The sequence below is a fragment of the Camelina sativa genome, chromosome 5, assembly GCF_030686135.1.
Source record: "Camelina sativa cultivar CO46 ecotype springtype chromosome 5, ASM3068613v1".
NCBI lineage: Eukaryota > Viridiplantae > Streptophyta > Magnoliopsida > Brassicales > Brassicaceae > Camelina > Camelina sativa.
The window spans coordinates 20,780,057-20,796,478 of NC_141884.1; the positions used below are offsets into that span (position 1 = coordinate 20,780,057).

The 16,422-nt window shown below is 34.4% G+C and overlaps 1 protein-coding gene and 1 long non-coding RNA gene across 2 annotated transcripts; one reads left to right on the plus strand and one right to left on the minus strand.

Annotated features, from left to right (window-relative positions):
* Positions 1–3,658: 3,658 nt before the first annotated feature.
* LOC104789318 (protein kinase PINOID 2) lies at positions 3,659–7,158 on the minus strand. The gene is made up of 3 exons (XM_087450493.1): positions 6,501–7,158; positions 4,660–5,204; positions 3,659–4,358 (listed from the first exon to the last, which is right to left on the minus strand). Exons 1-3 carry the CDS (start codon positions 7,076–7,078, stop codon positions 3,895–3,897), a joined length of 1,587 nt encoding a protein of 528 aa, XP_087306619.1. The 5' UTR covers positions 7,079–7,158; the 3' UTR covers positions 3,659–3,894.
* A 1,490-nt stretch (positions 7,159–8,648) lies between these two features.
* Positions 8,649–9,287, plus strand: LOC147944099 (uncharacterized). The gene is made up of 2 exons (XR_015557244.1): positions 8,649–8,775; positions 8,899–9,287. It is a non-coding gene; the product is annotated as an uncharacterized LOC147944099 (long non-coding RNA).
* Positions 9,288–16,422: the final 7,135 nt, after the last annotated feature.

Below are 16,422 nucleotides of genomic sequence, written 5' to 3' on the forward strand. Positions count from 1 at the left end.
CCAGCTGCAACCTCAACCAACTCCGCTCTCGTAGCATAACTCCTCACTCTACACCGAGTCCTCAAATCATCCCGCAGAGCCAACAAAAACCTCCGCACCTGAGCCGCCTCTGGCTCCCATGCCCTGCCTGCATACCCTACAAGCCGACTGAACTCTGCATCCAGCTCCCGCACTGTACGGTTCCCCTGAGTCAGACCCAAGAACCGTGCCTCCATACGATCAAGAGCCTCCTGAGGAAAATACTTAGAGTTAAACTCCCCCACAAAATCTCCCCAAGACATACCCCTCTGCACCCTCCGTGCTGTCACCGACCTCCACCACACGCGAGCATCTCCTGACAAGTAAAACACTGCCAGATCCACCCTGTACCGGTCACCTAAGCGAAAGGAAAATATCCTCCATCCGCTCTCTCCACTCATCCGCTACACTCGGATAGGTACTTCCTGAGAAATACCCTGCTCCCACATGCCGCAGCTGCTCCATCATCCGAACATACTGAGCATCCACTACCTCGGCCCCCGGCTGCACACCTGCCTGCAAACCCGCCACAGGCTGCACCGCTGGACCCTGCCCACCACCCACGGGCGGCACTACCGGATCCTGCCCACCAACCACTGGCGGCACAACTGCTGGAAGTCGCTGCAAAGCCTGAGCTACCTGAGCTAGCACGTCCATCAAGACATCCTCCCTGCCTGGAGCACCTCCCGCTGCAACCCCCACACCCGGGGCAACACCGTGACCGACACCGGGCCCATCCGCCCTGCCGTCACCCAAACCAGCCTGGTCTCCAGACACACTAGGATGAACCTGTGACTCCGCCACCTCCTCACTGGCCATGCTCTGGGTCACACTCACACTGGCCTCAGGAACCTGACCTCGTCCCCGACCCCGACCACGACCACGCCCACGACCACGACCGCGACCAACAGCATCCTCACCCCTAACCATCTGTATCATCCAAGAACAGAAGGCTAAGCAAACAATAATTCTAATACACAAGAAACACAACTTACCGTGGAATCACAATCAGGCTCGAAGAGGATGTTCTAGGACTTCATGCCACACACAATTGCCAATCACACAATCAATTATAGCATGTAATCCTAAACATCAACAGCAAAAGCACAATGAACCCTAGACCTAGAACCGTAAGGGCTCTGATACCAAATTTGAAACAACCCTTCCCGTTTTTTTTTTTAATACCGTAATTTACTAGTGGTCCCATACCCACTAACATCCTAACATCAATCAATAACCGCGGATAATCAAATAAAACAAATTCCATTAAACCAAAAGAATTCCAACATTCAAATCCAATAACCAATAACATCAATCAAATAAAGAGATAACCAACAACTAACATCCTACAATGTTCCTTTGACTTAATCTAGCAACCTAACAACAGCTAGACCACAATCAATCATGTCTCTAGAACATCCTCCTCCTCATAGCCCTTGATTCCACGATCACACTTTTCCTTTACCTGCACACCACAAACAACAATTGAGATGCGTAAGTATTATCATAAATACTTAGTGAGGCCATCCTCCCATCTACTGGGTTATACACACAAGCAGATGAGACCCTCAAGTTCAAGCAAAACAAACAACACACAACAATACATCAAACCAGAAAAACAAGTCTCGGATAAGACTAGTGTCGACCGATGCCAAACGGTGTCGATCGATGCTACAACAAGGTGTCGACCGATGCCAAACAGTGTCGACCGATGCCCATCAAATTGGTGTCGACCGATGCTCCTGAGTGTCGATCGATGCCTCCTCTGCAGACACGATCTGCACGAATCCCAGCGACGAACTCCGACTCCAATCAACCCAAAATCGACTCCAATCAAGTCTAACCATCTCGGAATTCACTAGAAATCACACAAATAACGAACCCAAGCAACAAAACAACACAAACAGCAAGAAAAACACTCAAACAAGAGAGATCTCATGCTTAGATCAACCATGGTCAAGCACTCACCTCAAGAACAAGAAGTTTGGATTGAGAAACGTGGAAAACAACACCTCCAGAAGCTTCCCCTTCGATTCCAGCAACAGCTAACCCTCCTACAGCCTCAGATCTCTCCAAAATCACCAAGAACAAGCCCAGAAATCTCAGAAAACGTTTTTCTCTCTTTTCTCTCTTTCTTTTTACTCAACGGCGACAAATGAAACTCTGAAACCCTAAGGTTCGTCCTAAGACACTTATAACTCGATTTAGGGATTTTAATTGAACCAAACCGAACCAATTCGGCAATTAAATCAAACCGGTCGAACCCAGAAATTAGTGGTGTCGATCGATGCCACTAGGGTGTCGATCGACACTCCTTCCAAAATCCCAAAATTCTGGTTCGCGGATGTTACAACTATATGGTGAATTTTGATTCATATTAAACTATTAATAGGTAGGCCTGGAAACTACTATCGATACCTGTATTAGACCCGTTTTTCGGTTTGTATGAAAAAGGTACCCGCAGCTTTAGAGTCGAGTGAAGGGTATAATAATTATATTATCCATGAATAATGATCGAGTATCGGATATTAATTTAATTTTTGAGCGTCTTGTTATCCGTCTCATTACCTGTTTTATTACCCGACTCATAAATACACGTTAATATTTTGTAGAATAATGTTACCAGCGTGAAGAAATATTTATGTAAATTTGAATTTGTTTGTTACAAAATAATAGTAGAAAAATTATTAATTCTATACATTTTATAAAATCATATATTTAATTTACTTAAGGTCATACTCTGATTTCGACACGTAGTTGGTACTACTATTTTGGTTTGGTGCAATATCAAATTCGTTAATTATACATTCGGTAAAGCCAAAAAAATCCAACAAAACATGTATTGACCCGTGATTTGGTATTACAAATTGATGTGATCGTGTTTAGAGATCTTAATATACCAAATTTACAAATTGAAGTTATTGGTATAATATGTTGTATATTAATTTTATATGTGAAAATTACAATTAGGTTATGTATATTATCAATATTATACACTTAGTATTGTTTATATAGTGAATATTGTGTATAAATAATTAAGTTTTAGCCAATTAAATAGTTTGTTATTATTTTCTAAGATTTATGAAACAATAAATAGAGTTTTATTATCTTGTAAACAAATCTAAACTTTTCTTTTGTTAGTTATTAGAATAATTAAAATATAATAGCATTTTCTTAATATGTCACATCATAACTGGTTAAACTTTTAACAACATAGCTTAAATAAGTATATAGATATATTTTAAAAATATAAACAATGTTGTATCCTAATTTTAATATATATTTTTTATTATTAAATAATTTAGATATGTAAATATTTAATCTTAGTTTTATAAATAAATTTAAGTTTTATAATTTTCTAAATAGTTTGTTATTGTTTCTAAGATTTCTGAAACAATAAATAGAATATGTTTAATTATTTTATTACATAATTTCGAAATAATTTTATTATTATTTTATTAAATAATTTCGAAATTATTTTATTAATGATTTCTTGTAATCTAATAAATTAATAATTACTATTTTTTTGGATAATCATTTTCTGGTTACAACAAATTAATATTAAAATTTTGTTATTATACTGTATTTTGTATTAAAATACAGTGGTATTTTGTGTAATATTTTACATGGAGTAGGGTTATTTGTTTAAAGGGTTGCTTAAATAAGTATATAGATGATCAATTACAAATAACCTATTTTACCTAATCATTTACAATTTGCATCCCACAATAATCGCATGGAACTCAAAATAATATGAAACTACACGTCCACTACGAGTCTACGACTACGAGTACTAAGTAAATAAACCATATCATTGCAAAAGAACAGAACAAAAAAAAAAAAAAAAACTTTTCTCCGTTTCGATGTATCCTAAAGTTAAAAATAATCAAAATGATTAGACATATGGTAAGGCTCATCTCTTTCCTTCCTACTCATCATAAACCTCGGTGGCAGATAATAATTAACGCTGCCATTATCACCTTTAGTCTTGTGACTAGTCTCTTCTTTAGGGACCCAAGGTGGCTTTATCGACCTTATTAGTGCCCAATTTACACCTTCGAAGAACTCATGTCTTTTGATCTCAATAGAGCCTTTGAGGCTCCCTAACCTCTTCTTAGGGTTCTTCACTAGTAATTTAATAATAAGATCTTGAGCGCTCACCATATCTTCGTACTCTTTGGGGCTACTCACTACAACCTTTGGGAATGTCAAGGGTGTTTTCAGAATGTTTACTAACGTTCTCTCGTTGTTCTCCCCCTTAAACGGTGTCGTACCAAATATCATCTCGTACAGAAATATCCCGTAAGTCCACCAGTCTACTGCACTCCCATGTCCTTGCCCTAACAAAACAACAACAAGATTAACTAAAAGCAAAATGGAACTTGCGTTTCGCTGAAACTCAGAACAACTGTTGTTGCACAGTGTATTTAAAATGGTTAAAAATATATTTCTATGCTCCGTGTCTAGTCTACTTAATGCTAAGGTCTACTTAATGGTAAATACTAAATACTCCTTCTGTAATTTTCAATAACTGGTTCGGTATTTGTTAACTTAAAATCAATGAGCATTCTTCATTCACTTAAGCGTATGTAAAGAAAAAAGTTTAAAATAACAATAGGTCTAATTAAGTCAGCAAAATACCTGAGATTACTTCGGGTGCCAAGTACTCATGTGTTCCCACGAACGACTTAGATCGAGCGTTGATTGGTTCGGCGAAAATTGATGGACATCCACCAGAGATGTCTCGAAGTCCATTTGAAACACGAGAACAAGAAGAAGGTGATCGAGAAAACGTTCTTGAGACATCGTTCCTTTTCACAGTAGTATCACTAGCACCAGCTGCGTTCTCATGTATTGTTGTTGTAATAACATTCTTCTTTTTTCTTCTTCTACTGGAAGTAGGAGAGAAGCAGGAGATGACAGGGTTTAATCGAGTCGAGGTGCAAGAAGGTGTGGAGCATTTATGGTGGATGCTCACGTCGTCATCATCAGTTTGATGGTCACGGTCACGGTCGTTATCGTTGAGGAGTTGTGGAACGACATCGCATTTGAAGGAGAGATCGAAATCTGTTAGCATTACATGACCATCTTCTCTGATCAACACGTTCTCTGGCTTTAGATCTCTATACACTATTCCCATCATGTGGAGATACTCTAAGGCCACCAGAGTTTCTGCTGCGTAGAACCTGCATATTTATCTTAATTTATTAAACATTTGGTAATTAGTTATTAGATATACTAAGTAATAATATATGTAAATGGTAAACCTATTAATATATATACATATACTAGGTATCAACCTGTACTATGTGCGGGATAAATCAATTTAAATAAAATATTCTAAGTAAAATTATTACTTGAGATTTAAGATTCATTTGTATAAAACAAAATATGTAAATAAAGTTTTTTTCGTTTATTCAAATTTTTTGTTTTTTTCGTAAAATACTTTTCACCCGTGAAATATTTGAACTGGAAAAGAATTTTAAAGTAGTGTAGAAAATTTTGATGTCTTTTTGTGTTTCTAAAAATCAAATTCACATATTTTATGTTTCACTTTATTATCAAATTCACAATTTTAAATATTTTATCTATATCACTATGCCATTAAATAGATAAAACAATGTTTTTAAACTAATTGATTTAATTTAAACTAATTCTAAATTTAAAAATGCATTGAGAAAAATGATAAAAATGATAAATAAATGAATAATTTTTTTCTTGTTTTTGAAATGTAACTTCTTTTGATAAGTAAATAGGTTATGAAAATGATAATTAAATATATTTTTGGATTTAATAGTTGATTAAATCTTTCATTTTAAAAACTAATAGAAACAAACATTAGCTAATAATATTTCAGTGATATATTTGTGTAAATAACAATGAAAAGTAAGAGCATTTATTGAAAAAGGTACATGAACTATGTGAACGCGACACCTCAGCTTTTTTTGTGATAGTGTTTCACTATAAATATATAGAAGATGTGTTACTAGTAGAATTAAAGATTGGTTTATGTTTTTAAAAATTTTAATGTGAAGAAGAGAGGTTTATTTTTGTAGCTGAAGATTTCAATCTAGAACCTACGTCTAAATTATCGATGTGGATAAGAAAGCAAACATTAAATGTAAATTGTTCAACCAAACACTAACGTCGAAAACATAATAAAAAAAACTCACAATTTCCAAAATAATTTTGTTTTTTGTTTTTCATTTTTTTTACATGAAATATTTTAACAAGCACGAAAAAATATACAACTAGTCAATAAGTTTAGTATAATAACTTCGTTTAAATTAAAACCAAATAAAAAAGTGTTGTCCAAAAGAAAAAACACATTAGTTTATAGTATAGTATTACTATATAAAAAGTTGTGGTTCACATTCAAAAGAACACACTAACTACAAAAGCAAACAAACAAATGAAATCTTTCAGAACAGTTGGATTGATTAATCATGCATGGTTTAAAGAAAGAAAGGGAGGAGGAGGACCTTGTGGAAGATAGAGTAAAACGTTTAGATGGTTGGCGGAGGCGGGCGGCGTATAGATCACCGCCGGGACAATACTCCATAACGAGAAAAGAGTAATGAGAAGCCTCAAAAGCTGCGTACAAAGTAGGGCAAAAAGGATGATCAAGCATGCCTAAAATCTTCTTTTCCATCTCTGCTCTTCCAAGCTTTTTCTTAACAGCCACAGCCTCTTTATCAACAACTTTCATGGCATAAAACGTAGTGTCCGGACTTCCACGTATTTGGCAAAGGTAAACACTTCCGATGTCACCACTTCCCAACCTCTTTAAAAGTCGAAAATGCTCTAACCCTACTGCACGGCCGCAGCAGCGACGTAGCCTGGCCATAGCTTCCCATGGGACCTGGTTGGCTTTGTGAGGCTTTGATTGGTTGTTGTAGTTGTTGAAGCCATGGTTACTTAGATGAGATATTGAGCTGCAACTAGGGCTGGCCGTGAAAGAGCTGCTCAGCCAGCTCGTGCGGCGACTTGAGTCTGGTCCGGCAGTAGAGCTCTCATAATCGAACTCATTATCTTTGTAAAAGATACTGGAGTTTGCCATTAGATACGTTTCATGGGCAAGACAATAAGTGTCTTGTCTTCACTATTTATCCATATTCTCCTCATAAATTTCTTTTTCACTTTTGTCTTTTTATTTATATATTCTCTTATACATAAATATATATATATATATATATATATATTTATAATTTCTTGCAGTAAAGTTAAAAACCATGCGTGAATATAAACAATATAGATCCAAGTGCGCGGATACAAACATAAAGGAGAATTGATGAGATGCACATGTCAGGCATGCTCCGCCAAGCTGACACCACCACTACCCTTTGTTTTCTCTAAAGTTAAATGTTTGAACAATAAAATCTTATGCCAGCTTTACCTTTAGGTATCAGAATATCCCGGTGACCCGAAGATGATCAATTCCTTAATTAATATTATAGTATGAGAGAACAAAAAAAAAGTTAAATAATAACGTCTTATTCAAAAAGAAAAGAATTAGGAAAGTTTTATAGACCAATGATTTGGGATAATTTGTTCTCATTCTTTAATATTTATAACAATATATTTATTTGATATATTGTTGAATTTCGTATTTGTAAAATTGAAAATCTATTGTTAGTTATTCAATTGATTACTTATCAAACAAATTTCAAATCTCATAATTACTAGAAAATATTTTTTTCTTTTTAACAACTTTAATAGATTAGTTCACAGAAATAAAATTTGGTGGGAAATTGTTTACAAATGTAACATAATACCGTTTGGTACAAATTTTTCATACTAGGAAATCTACTTTGACATTCTCACTACAAAAAATAAGAGAAAAATAAATTCATGTTTTTTGTTCTTAAGTTCGTCCAAATAAACTAAAAAAAATCATTCACACACACACACACAAATTTATTGATTACATTACCTATGTATGTATATATAAATCTGTGGGAAAATGACCGAAAAAGCCTTACCTTTGTAATTGATAAAATGTTTATAATTAATTAATCAATAAATAATCAATAAATAATCAATAAATAATCAATAAATTTATTACATTTCTGTTATTAGCGTCAATCATACACTTTACTGCTAAAACTAAAGCTTCAACTTCTCTGTGTAGAGAAGATAAACTACAACGTAAGTTTGCAACCACCATTGCAGACACCTTTCTAAGTTGTTAAATAAAATAATTTACAATAATAACAACAAAATATTATCTTTATTTCATCTCCTTAAATTACTACACTTTCATCGTTATTTATTACTATGCTCAACAAACTAGTAAGATTATGTGCATTAGTATTTTTTTTTTTTGTTTATAATTTCGTACTTCTTGTGTAAAAATCACACTTCTATGTAAAATATGTTAAACTAACGTAGAATACAAACAACTTTATGAATACCCAAAGTATAAAATAAATCTATATATATAAAGTTGACTTTTTCTCACTTTTGATGCAGCCACGTCAGCAACTTCTGATTTAATTTTTTAGGGCCTATTTTTAAAACTTACCCATAAAGCAGTTAAAAACACTTACCCATTAACACTTTAAAGCCCATATCGAACCCAAATTTGTTAGATGTCCTATGAACAACCTTTTCTCCTACTCGCCCTCTTCGTATGTGCAACCCTTTCTCCACTCCTCGAGACCCTTAGGCTGCCGTCTCTTCAATTTTCATTGTAGCGGGTGTCGTTCAAAGCTCTCTCATCTAATGCTTAGCCCACTACTCATTACGTCAATTGAGGTAAGTCGCAGTCTTATATAAAGCTACCACTTGCAACTTCATGATGCTCAAATTATACTTTGTCTTCTACTTTTTTTCTGACTAATATGAATACCTCTGTTGTTTCATTCGCTGACCTCAAAGAAACACAATCAACAATCAACAATCATGTTCATGTGCCGCAATCCTGTTCGTGCACCGTTGAGAGTTTTGGAGAAGATGATGTCCAACAATCAACATAATCATCACATGATGAGTTGTCTTCTATTAAATGGTAGATCTAAATTTTTTTCTCATAGCCTGTAGTGAGATGACAGCCTAATTTCTGGGAGTATACATTAGAACAGCTCAAGTCGACCTTCCGGTCATTGTATTTGAATATGGAGAAAAGGCTCCAACTGTTGTCTATAAAGGGGAATTGTTTTATATCTAGCACAAGATCTTGAATACTGCACCACCATATTGTAAAAAAAAAAAATTGTTCGTTTTGATTGATAGGGCTTGATTATCCATATATGACTTATTTCTTATTATCATCGTGTTTTGATTTCAATGTTTAGAGTTACGAATTAGGTATAACTCATATATATTTGATTTGATTTTTTTGGTTCTTTTGTGCAAGTAGCTTTAGTTCTTAATAAAAGTTCTTCTAGGTTGAGGTATCAAAAGTTTAAGAATGTTCTAATAGGTTTTCGGTTTTTGTGTGAATTTGCATCCGTTGATGTGAGTGAACAGTATGCATTCTTCTCAAACTCTATGTGTCTTTTGTATAATACTAAAAGCAGAGCTTCTTATGTGTTAGTAGGGGACTAAATCTACATATGGTTTCCAATTTATTCGGAGTAAGTTGAATGCAATAACAAAAACAATTCGCAACAGTTCATAGGGTCCAATGATAGTGACACGTTTGAAGTAGAAACAAGATGAATGGGGTTAGTCAAATTTCAGAAAATTATGTGCTCAAGAATATGAAATGTTTTATGTGTTAATTTTTTTTTATGAGTTTGAATTCTTTTGGTTGTTTCGGTTCTTGAACCATTTATTTTATTATGTCGTATAGTCTTTTAGGTTTTTTTTGTTGTCTAAGTTGCAGGTTTTGTTTAATTAAATTGCAGATTATTATTGTCTAAGTTGTAGGTTTGCTTTGTCTAAGCTATAGACTGCATATTTTAATAATAACCTTCTCTTAGCCTTCTACTTCCAGAATTGACTGCTTACATGTTGGCCAAGTCTGTCTTTATTTCAGGTTTATCAGTATGGTCTTAAAATTGAGATTAGAGGGTCATTGCTAAAAAGCTGACATTTTTGTATATGTTTTGTTTTTAGTTGCTGGCAATCTATGAACATAATTGCAGTTCAAGGCTTTGTGTGGGGTATCAATTCGTTTTACCAGTGGGGAGTTGAGCTAGGAACAGGTTTGGTGTTTTTTTTTTTCCATCAAACACTCCATTATATTAGATTAAAGGTTTACAAGCGTCCTTTGAAGAGGAGCCAAATACACCAATAATCTTACACAGGAGGACAAAATAAACTACAAACAACAATCTTAAGACGTACATTAAACAAGCTTTAAAGCTTGACTTGAAACCATAAAAGTGACAAGATAAACAACGAGAACAACAAGTCCTGAAGGTAAAGAGTTGCCACACAAAGTGAGGCCACTCGTGGTGAAGGATGACCGACCACTGCCACATAGTCAGTCTTGAAAACCAAGAACCTGAAAGGACACTTGGAGAAGGTGTTGTATTGCACAAAGCTTCAATTGCCTTTACTAGGCCTTGCAAAAGACACAATCGGAGAAAAGAAGAAACAAGATCCTTAATTAAGGAGTGACCAACCTTATACTTAGATAAGTTGGTGTGTACTAGAGGGGCTCTCTTCAATTGCCATACACCAGCGCCGGGAGTTCCAGACCGACCTTCAAACAGTCTAGAAAAGACTCGGTTTCTCAATGCTGGACTGTGAACACTAATGTCCCACCCGCGGCCTCTATCTAACATCTTTGAATAGAGGTCCACGACACAATCATCTCTCAAAAGAGGAATTATCAATGAATAATCCTCTCTTCTTATGAAGAGGAAGTAGGGACAGTTATCTATTGAATGTGTGTTGAAACTACAACAATAAACGTGAGACCAATGTTGATACGTCATGTTTTTAGATACGATTGAATCAAAGTATGAGTCTCTTTTCAATTGATCTAAATACAATTGGACAACACACTGGTCCAAAAACCATAAGAACAAAAGATGGTCTCTATTCATTAGATGTCTTTTTTGGCTCTTCAGGCCCACTAGCACAACAAAAACTGAACTCTGGTCCAAAGGCCAGGAAAACAGAAGCTGGCCCATTAAAATTAGGGTTTCTTCCCCTATTCGACCAATAATCTTAGAAACAAAACATCGGATCCGACGGTTAACCGGAGAGCCGAGAAAGGGCACCGGAGGAGCTTTCCGGGAAAGTAAAGTTGATCTCACCCGCAGCTGGGATGGGGCTCTTCTAACAACTTGTAGAATCGACATATTGTTAGAGATAACTGGTTGAAATAGAGGAACAGTAGCCTCGCCAAATATTGTTCTCGACGACGGTGGGATGCCTTGTCGGAAGGGGTTATCAAAATTTGCAAGGAGAATTGATTGTCGAAGAGGCACAGAGAGAGGTTGAAGTCGGAGAGCAACTCGCAAACCGACATCTATGGCATGTGACCAAAGGTGAACAACGTTGCAACTTGCATCAACAGATCTGGAGAAAAAGAATCGCCACTCGGGGAAGGACAAGATCTATGGGTGACCCATAGGAACAGGTTTGGTTACTGAGGTGAGAAAGCAATTTCATTCATCATGCACTCAAGTTTACTAGCTTTAGCTCCGTCTTCCCTGAAACTGAAAGCAGCTGCTGAAGCTGAGAAGTTACCAACAAAGTCTGTGTCCACTCTTAACACTTTTTGGCTTAAGGGAAATGCCAAGTTCTTGCTTGGAAGCATCAACCCAAACCATCTATAGCTCAGAAGCAACAAATCAAACCAGATGAGCCTTGTGTGAGGTTTTTTCATCGGTGAGCTTATCAAGGGAATGAATTAGTTTTCCTTTTTTTTTTTCTAGATTGTCAGACTTTGTGTTTTCAATAATTATATGCATTTTCCTAGATTTTGATCTTTTTAAGAAAAGTTGATTTTGTCCAAAATCTTCTCTTTTATTGTTTTTGGATCTTAGTTTGGATGATACTGCCCGTAATTCTACATTTTTTATGACTGGTTCATTAAGAAAAAGTTTACTTAAAAATTCTCTTAAATAAAATGTTAAGTAATCTTTTTATTTTATTTCATAGTCTACTCTATATCATCATTTTGTTAAAGAATTTGCTATTCTATTTATATTATTAATTATTGTTAACATATTCTATATTTGAATAATATATTATTCTTCTTTTGTTAATATGTTTAAAATCATAATATTAATATTTTAACAGTATTTTAACAAAGATATAGTTTTAGTGTTGCATTAAATATCCTTCTTTTTATATTTGAATTTGTTTGCACTTAAAAAAACATTTTTATCAAATAAAAAGCAAAGATTAAACTTTTGCACACTTTGTTGAATTTGAATACATCATATTATAAATAAATTAGTAAAAAAATAAGACAACGAATTTCAATTGTAATTTGTATATATATATTTTTTTGTGTAGTATAGAGATGGGTTAGCCTATTTAACTTTTTTTTTTGATTAATAAATTAAATGTTTATGTAAACTGTCAGACATGTTATGCAAGCATCACCACAACTAACAAAAGCAGCACAAGACAACAGTGTATACAAGAAAATTAACCTAAGGCCACTAGCTATGAATCCACTAGCAGCAATTACCAAATACCAAGACCTCGTGGAGAAATGCATAGCAAGTGGAAATGTGAAGGCACACTACATCAAAGGAATACAAGAGTATTTTCACAAGAACAACACAGAAGCAGGCTTGGAGTTGAAAAAGGCAGCAGAAGGTAATTACAAAGATGATATCTACCTTTATGGAATTGTAAAATTATGCAGGGGCGATATAGTAGAAGGAAAGAAGTGGTTGGATAAGCTAGGCTGGAAGGAAAACAAAGCAAAGGGTGATCAATGCTGAAAAAATATCAAGAGGACATTACACAGAGTCAAAGTACAAAAGCTACTAAGATACTACGCTACATTGGCCACATTTCAACCAACAATCAACTGTAGCATCAATGACATAGAAAATAGTTGTGACCACTGCTACCACTACAAACAAATGATCAAATTCATCCTGTTCGTTTACACTATAAGGTTTACCAATGTTATCATGAGCAAATCATTTCCAACAACTCGAATAAAAGCATATCTATTTCTTTTTCATATTGATTACCAATACATAGAAACGAATATATACAGAACACAAAAAACAAACATAAATAAAAGTATAAAAAAGAAACTTAAATTCAAACAAAATAAGATAACACTAGCTCGCGAAGCATAACAACACATTCCAACAGCACCCCCAGACAATCAAATTGACAACAACATCAATATAGGTATGCTCGCCATAAAACCATTACCGGCAATTAATAGATATAAGAACCTCAACGACATAAACCTCAGAGATAGATATGTGGAACACAACATCATTGTAATTGTAGAAAATTTACAAGCAAACAACTAAAGTACAAAATTTATACAATTACAAACAGCAGGAGACATATATTTCGAAAAAATATTTACCTTAATGGAATTATAATGTTAGGGACAGGCAAGAACATGAAAGGCAATCTTTGGAAGGATAAGCTGGGCTACAAACAAAGAAAAACAGAGGCCGATCAAAGTTGTTTAAACAAAAAAAAAATTTGGTGATGCAAAACGGATTAAGGATAAGATAGCTAAAACACTAAGAAAAAAAAACTTGATCTAAGATGGAAAGAAAATCATTTACAATTTACTACGTCACTTACGCAAAAAGAGAATCAACTCACAATTATATTTGGCAACTCACAATTAACACATCAAATAACATACATCGCCCAAGAAAAATAATTAGACCAGCATTTCCAGCAACAAATCGGAATCGAGAACATAAGCAGCCGATCAAACACGCAACAGTCAGGAAATTGCAACGATACAATTGGTGATATAAAAAGAATCGAAATCAGAGTTCCAAACTGGATTATGTTCTTCACTCGGAAACAAAAATGGATTATAAAACTGGATTTACTCCAAATTGGTTCGCAGTCATCGGTAGCTGGCGAGATCTAAGATGCAGCAGACACTAATGTCAACCCACATGCGACTCCCCCTCACGTTAACTACTTTACCAATTTGTTTAAATTTTTAAAAATGACCCATTAGACCCCAACGTTTTAAGGCTATCTTACAAAAACCCACTAGATAAGAAACATCCAAAACAACCCAATTCTAACTCAACTAAAAAATAAAAAACTAATCACAACTTATACACCCACTTTGAATTATTAAAATAAATATACCTGCTACAAATTTTTTAAAAAACCACTAACTCATTACTACAAATACAAAAATATTGACAAAAAATTACTCACACAAGTTACTAACAAAATAATAAAATAATTAAAAGATTATCTACGACCATATATAATAAAACCAAATAACAATCCAATAACAAAATAAAATTTTTTTTTAATTAAGCACGACTAATGACTAAAGCAAAACAACAATTATTACTATACAAACTTAACTTCTAATTTTATATGTTTTGAAAACAAAAATAATTATGATAATTTAAATTTATTAAAAATTTTAAAATTGACTACATTATGCTAGCTAAAAAAACATATAGAAAAAAAAATAATCCAACAAAAAATCAAAGGAAAACATACGAACAACATAACCAGACGTAAAGAAGAACAATATATAACCAACAACAAAGTAATAAAACAACCGAAAAAACCCCTCATCTAATTTCCGCGTGTAGTGCGGATCAATTGCTAGTATTTGTATAAAGTTGTTTGTATCTACGTTAAAAAATAAGTTAATGAGAATAAAAATTGTTACAAATATGCGCCTCGTAATACATTTTTGAGTTGTACAAATATGCGCCTTGTAATATATTATGAAACAACTTTGAGTTACCCGATAAAATAAATATTTGTATAACTCAAGAAAGTAAGTTAAATGAGAATAAAAATTCGATGGATTAATGTTCAGCGACATTTGGGATTTTTATTTCTTGTAAAAAAGTCTGCATTTTTATTGGATACAATCCAATTCCCACATCTGAAGTTTAAAGGGACTATCATTAATATATAAAGGGTTAGGGTCAATCTACTAATGGCCAATTGGTTTTTAGTTAGAAGCCCAAGATAAGCACAAAATTAATATGGTATCAGAGCCCAAGGTTAAAAATTCTGGTGGACCTAGAAAAGTGGATAAGGACATGCCTCTTGTTAACTCGAGTAATGGGGCCCAAGAAGAGGTTTATTATCGGTCCAAGTGGGATCGGTTCGAGATGGAGTTGTCATCTCGAGGAGGCGTGGTCCTTGGATTGAAGGGGAGATTGTTGGATACAATCCAATTCCCACATCTGAAGTTTAAAGGGACTATCATTAATATATAAAGGGTTAGGGTCAATCTACTAATGGCCAATTGGTTTTTAGTTAGAAGCCCAAGATAAGCCCAAAATTAATAATTTTATATTTAATACTCTCTCCGTTTTAATATATAGGATGTTTTAGTAGAAACACACATATTAAGAAAAAATTACTTTTAAAAAATTTAACCAATCATACCCAAAACTGCATAATAGAAAATATAAAATTAATCTAAAAGTTGCATAGAAAATTGGAAACATCCTATATTATGAAACCAAAATAATCTTCTAAACATCCTATATTATGAAACGGAAGAAGTACTAAATATCAAAAAGGGTGAATTGTGAATTGGTGGTGTTATGACCACTCGCTTTCTCTCTAATTTACCGCCAGCAATATTACGACAATATTACGAGGCGCGAAGAAGCGGTTTACCAAATTTAAAGAATAATATTATCCGGACCTATTATGCAGACACCTTTCTAAGCGGTTTTACCAAGTTTAAATAATAGGCCTGGGCATATTATTTGGATCCAAAACCCCGAATCCAAACTCGACTCGAAGTAGATGGTTTTGTATAAAACCCGATCGGGTTCAATACTTCTAAGGTTCGGATATCCGATCGGGTTCGGGTATTACCCGAACCCGAATCCCCACCCGAATTAAATATAAAAATATGTATTCTAGGGGATTTGAATCCATAACCTTGAACATTTAAAGGTGTATCTTTAACCATTTTGCCACTTTAGTTTCACTGTTCTAAGAAGAAATGTTAAATATTTATATATATACAAGTTTTCTAAAATTTATAAAAAAATAAAAATTAGTTTTTTTTTTCTGTTCATGGTTTGATCGAGTTCGGGTATACCCGAATTAGCCGAACCCCAACATGTATTACCCGAACCCGAACCCGAACCCGAAAGTATAAAAAACCTGAACGGGTTCTATATGTCTAAACCCGAAAATCTGAAAACCCGAACCCGAACGGGTTTGAGAACTCAAATGCCCAAGGCTAGTATAAAGCAGGAGATTAGGTGCAGTTAGTTTAGTGAATTAGACACAATATCTAGACGCATAAGCATTTTGTTATTTGTT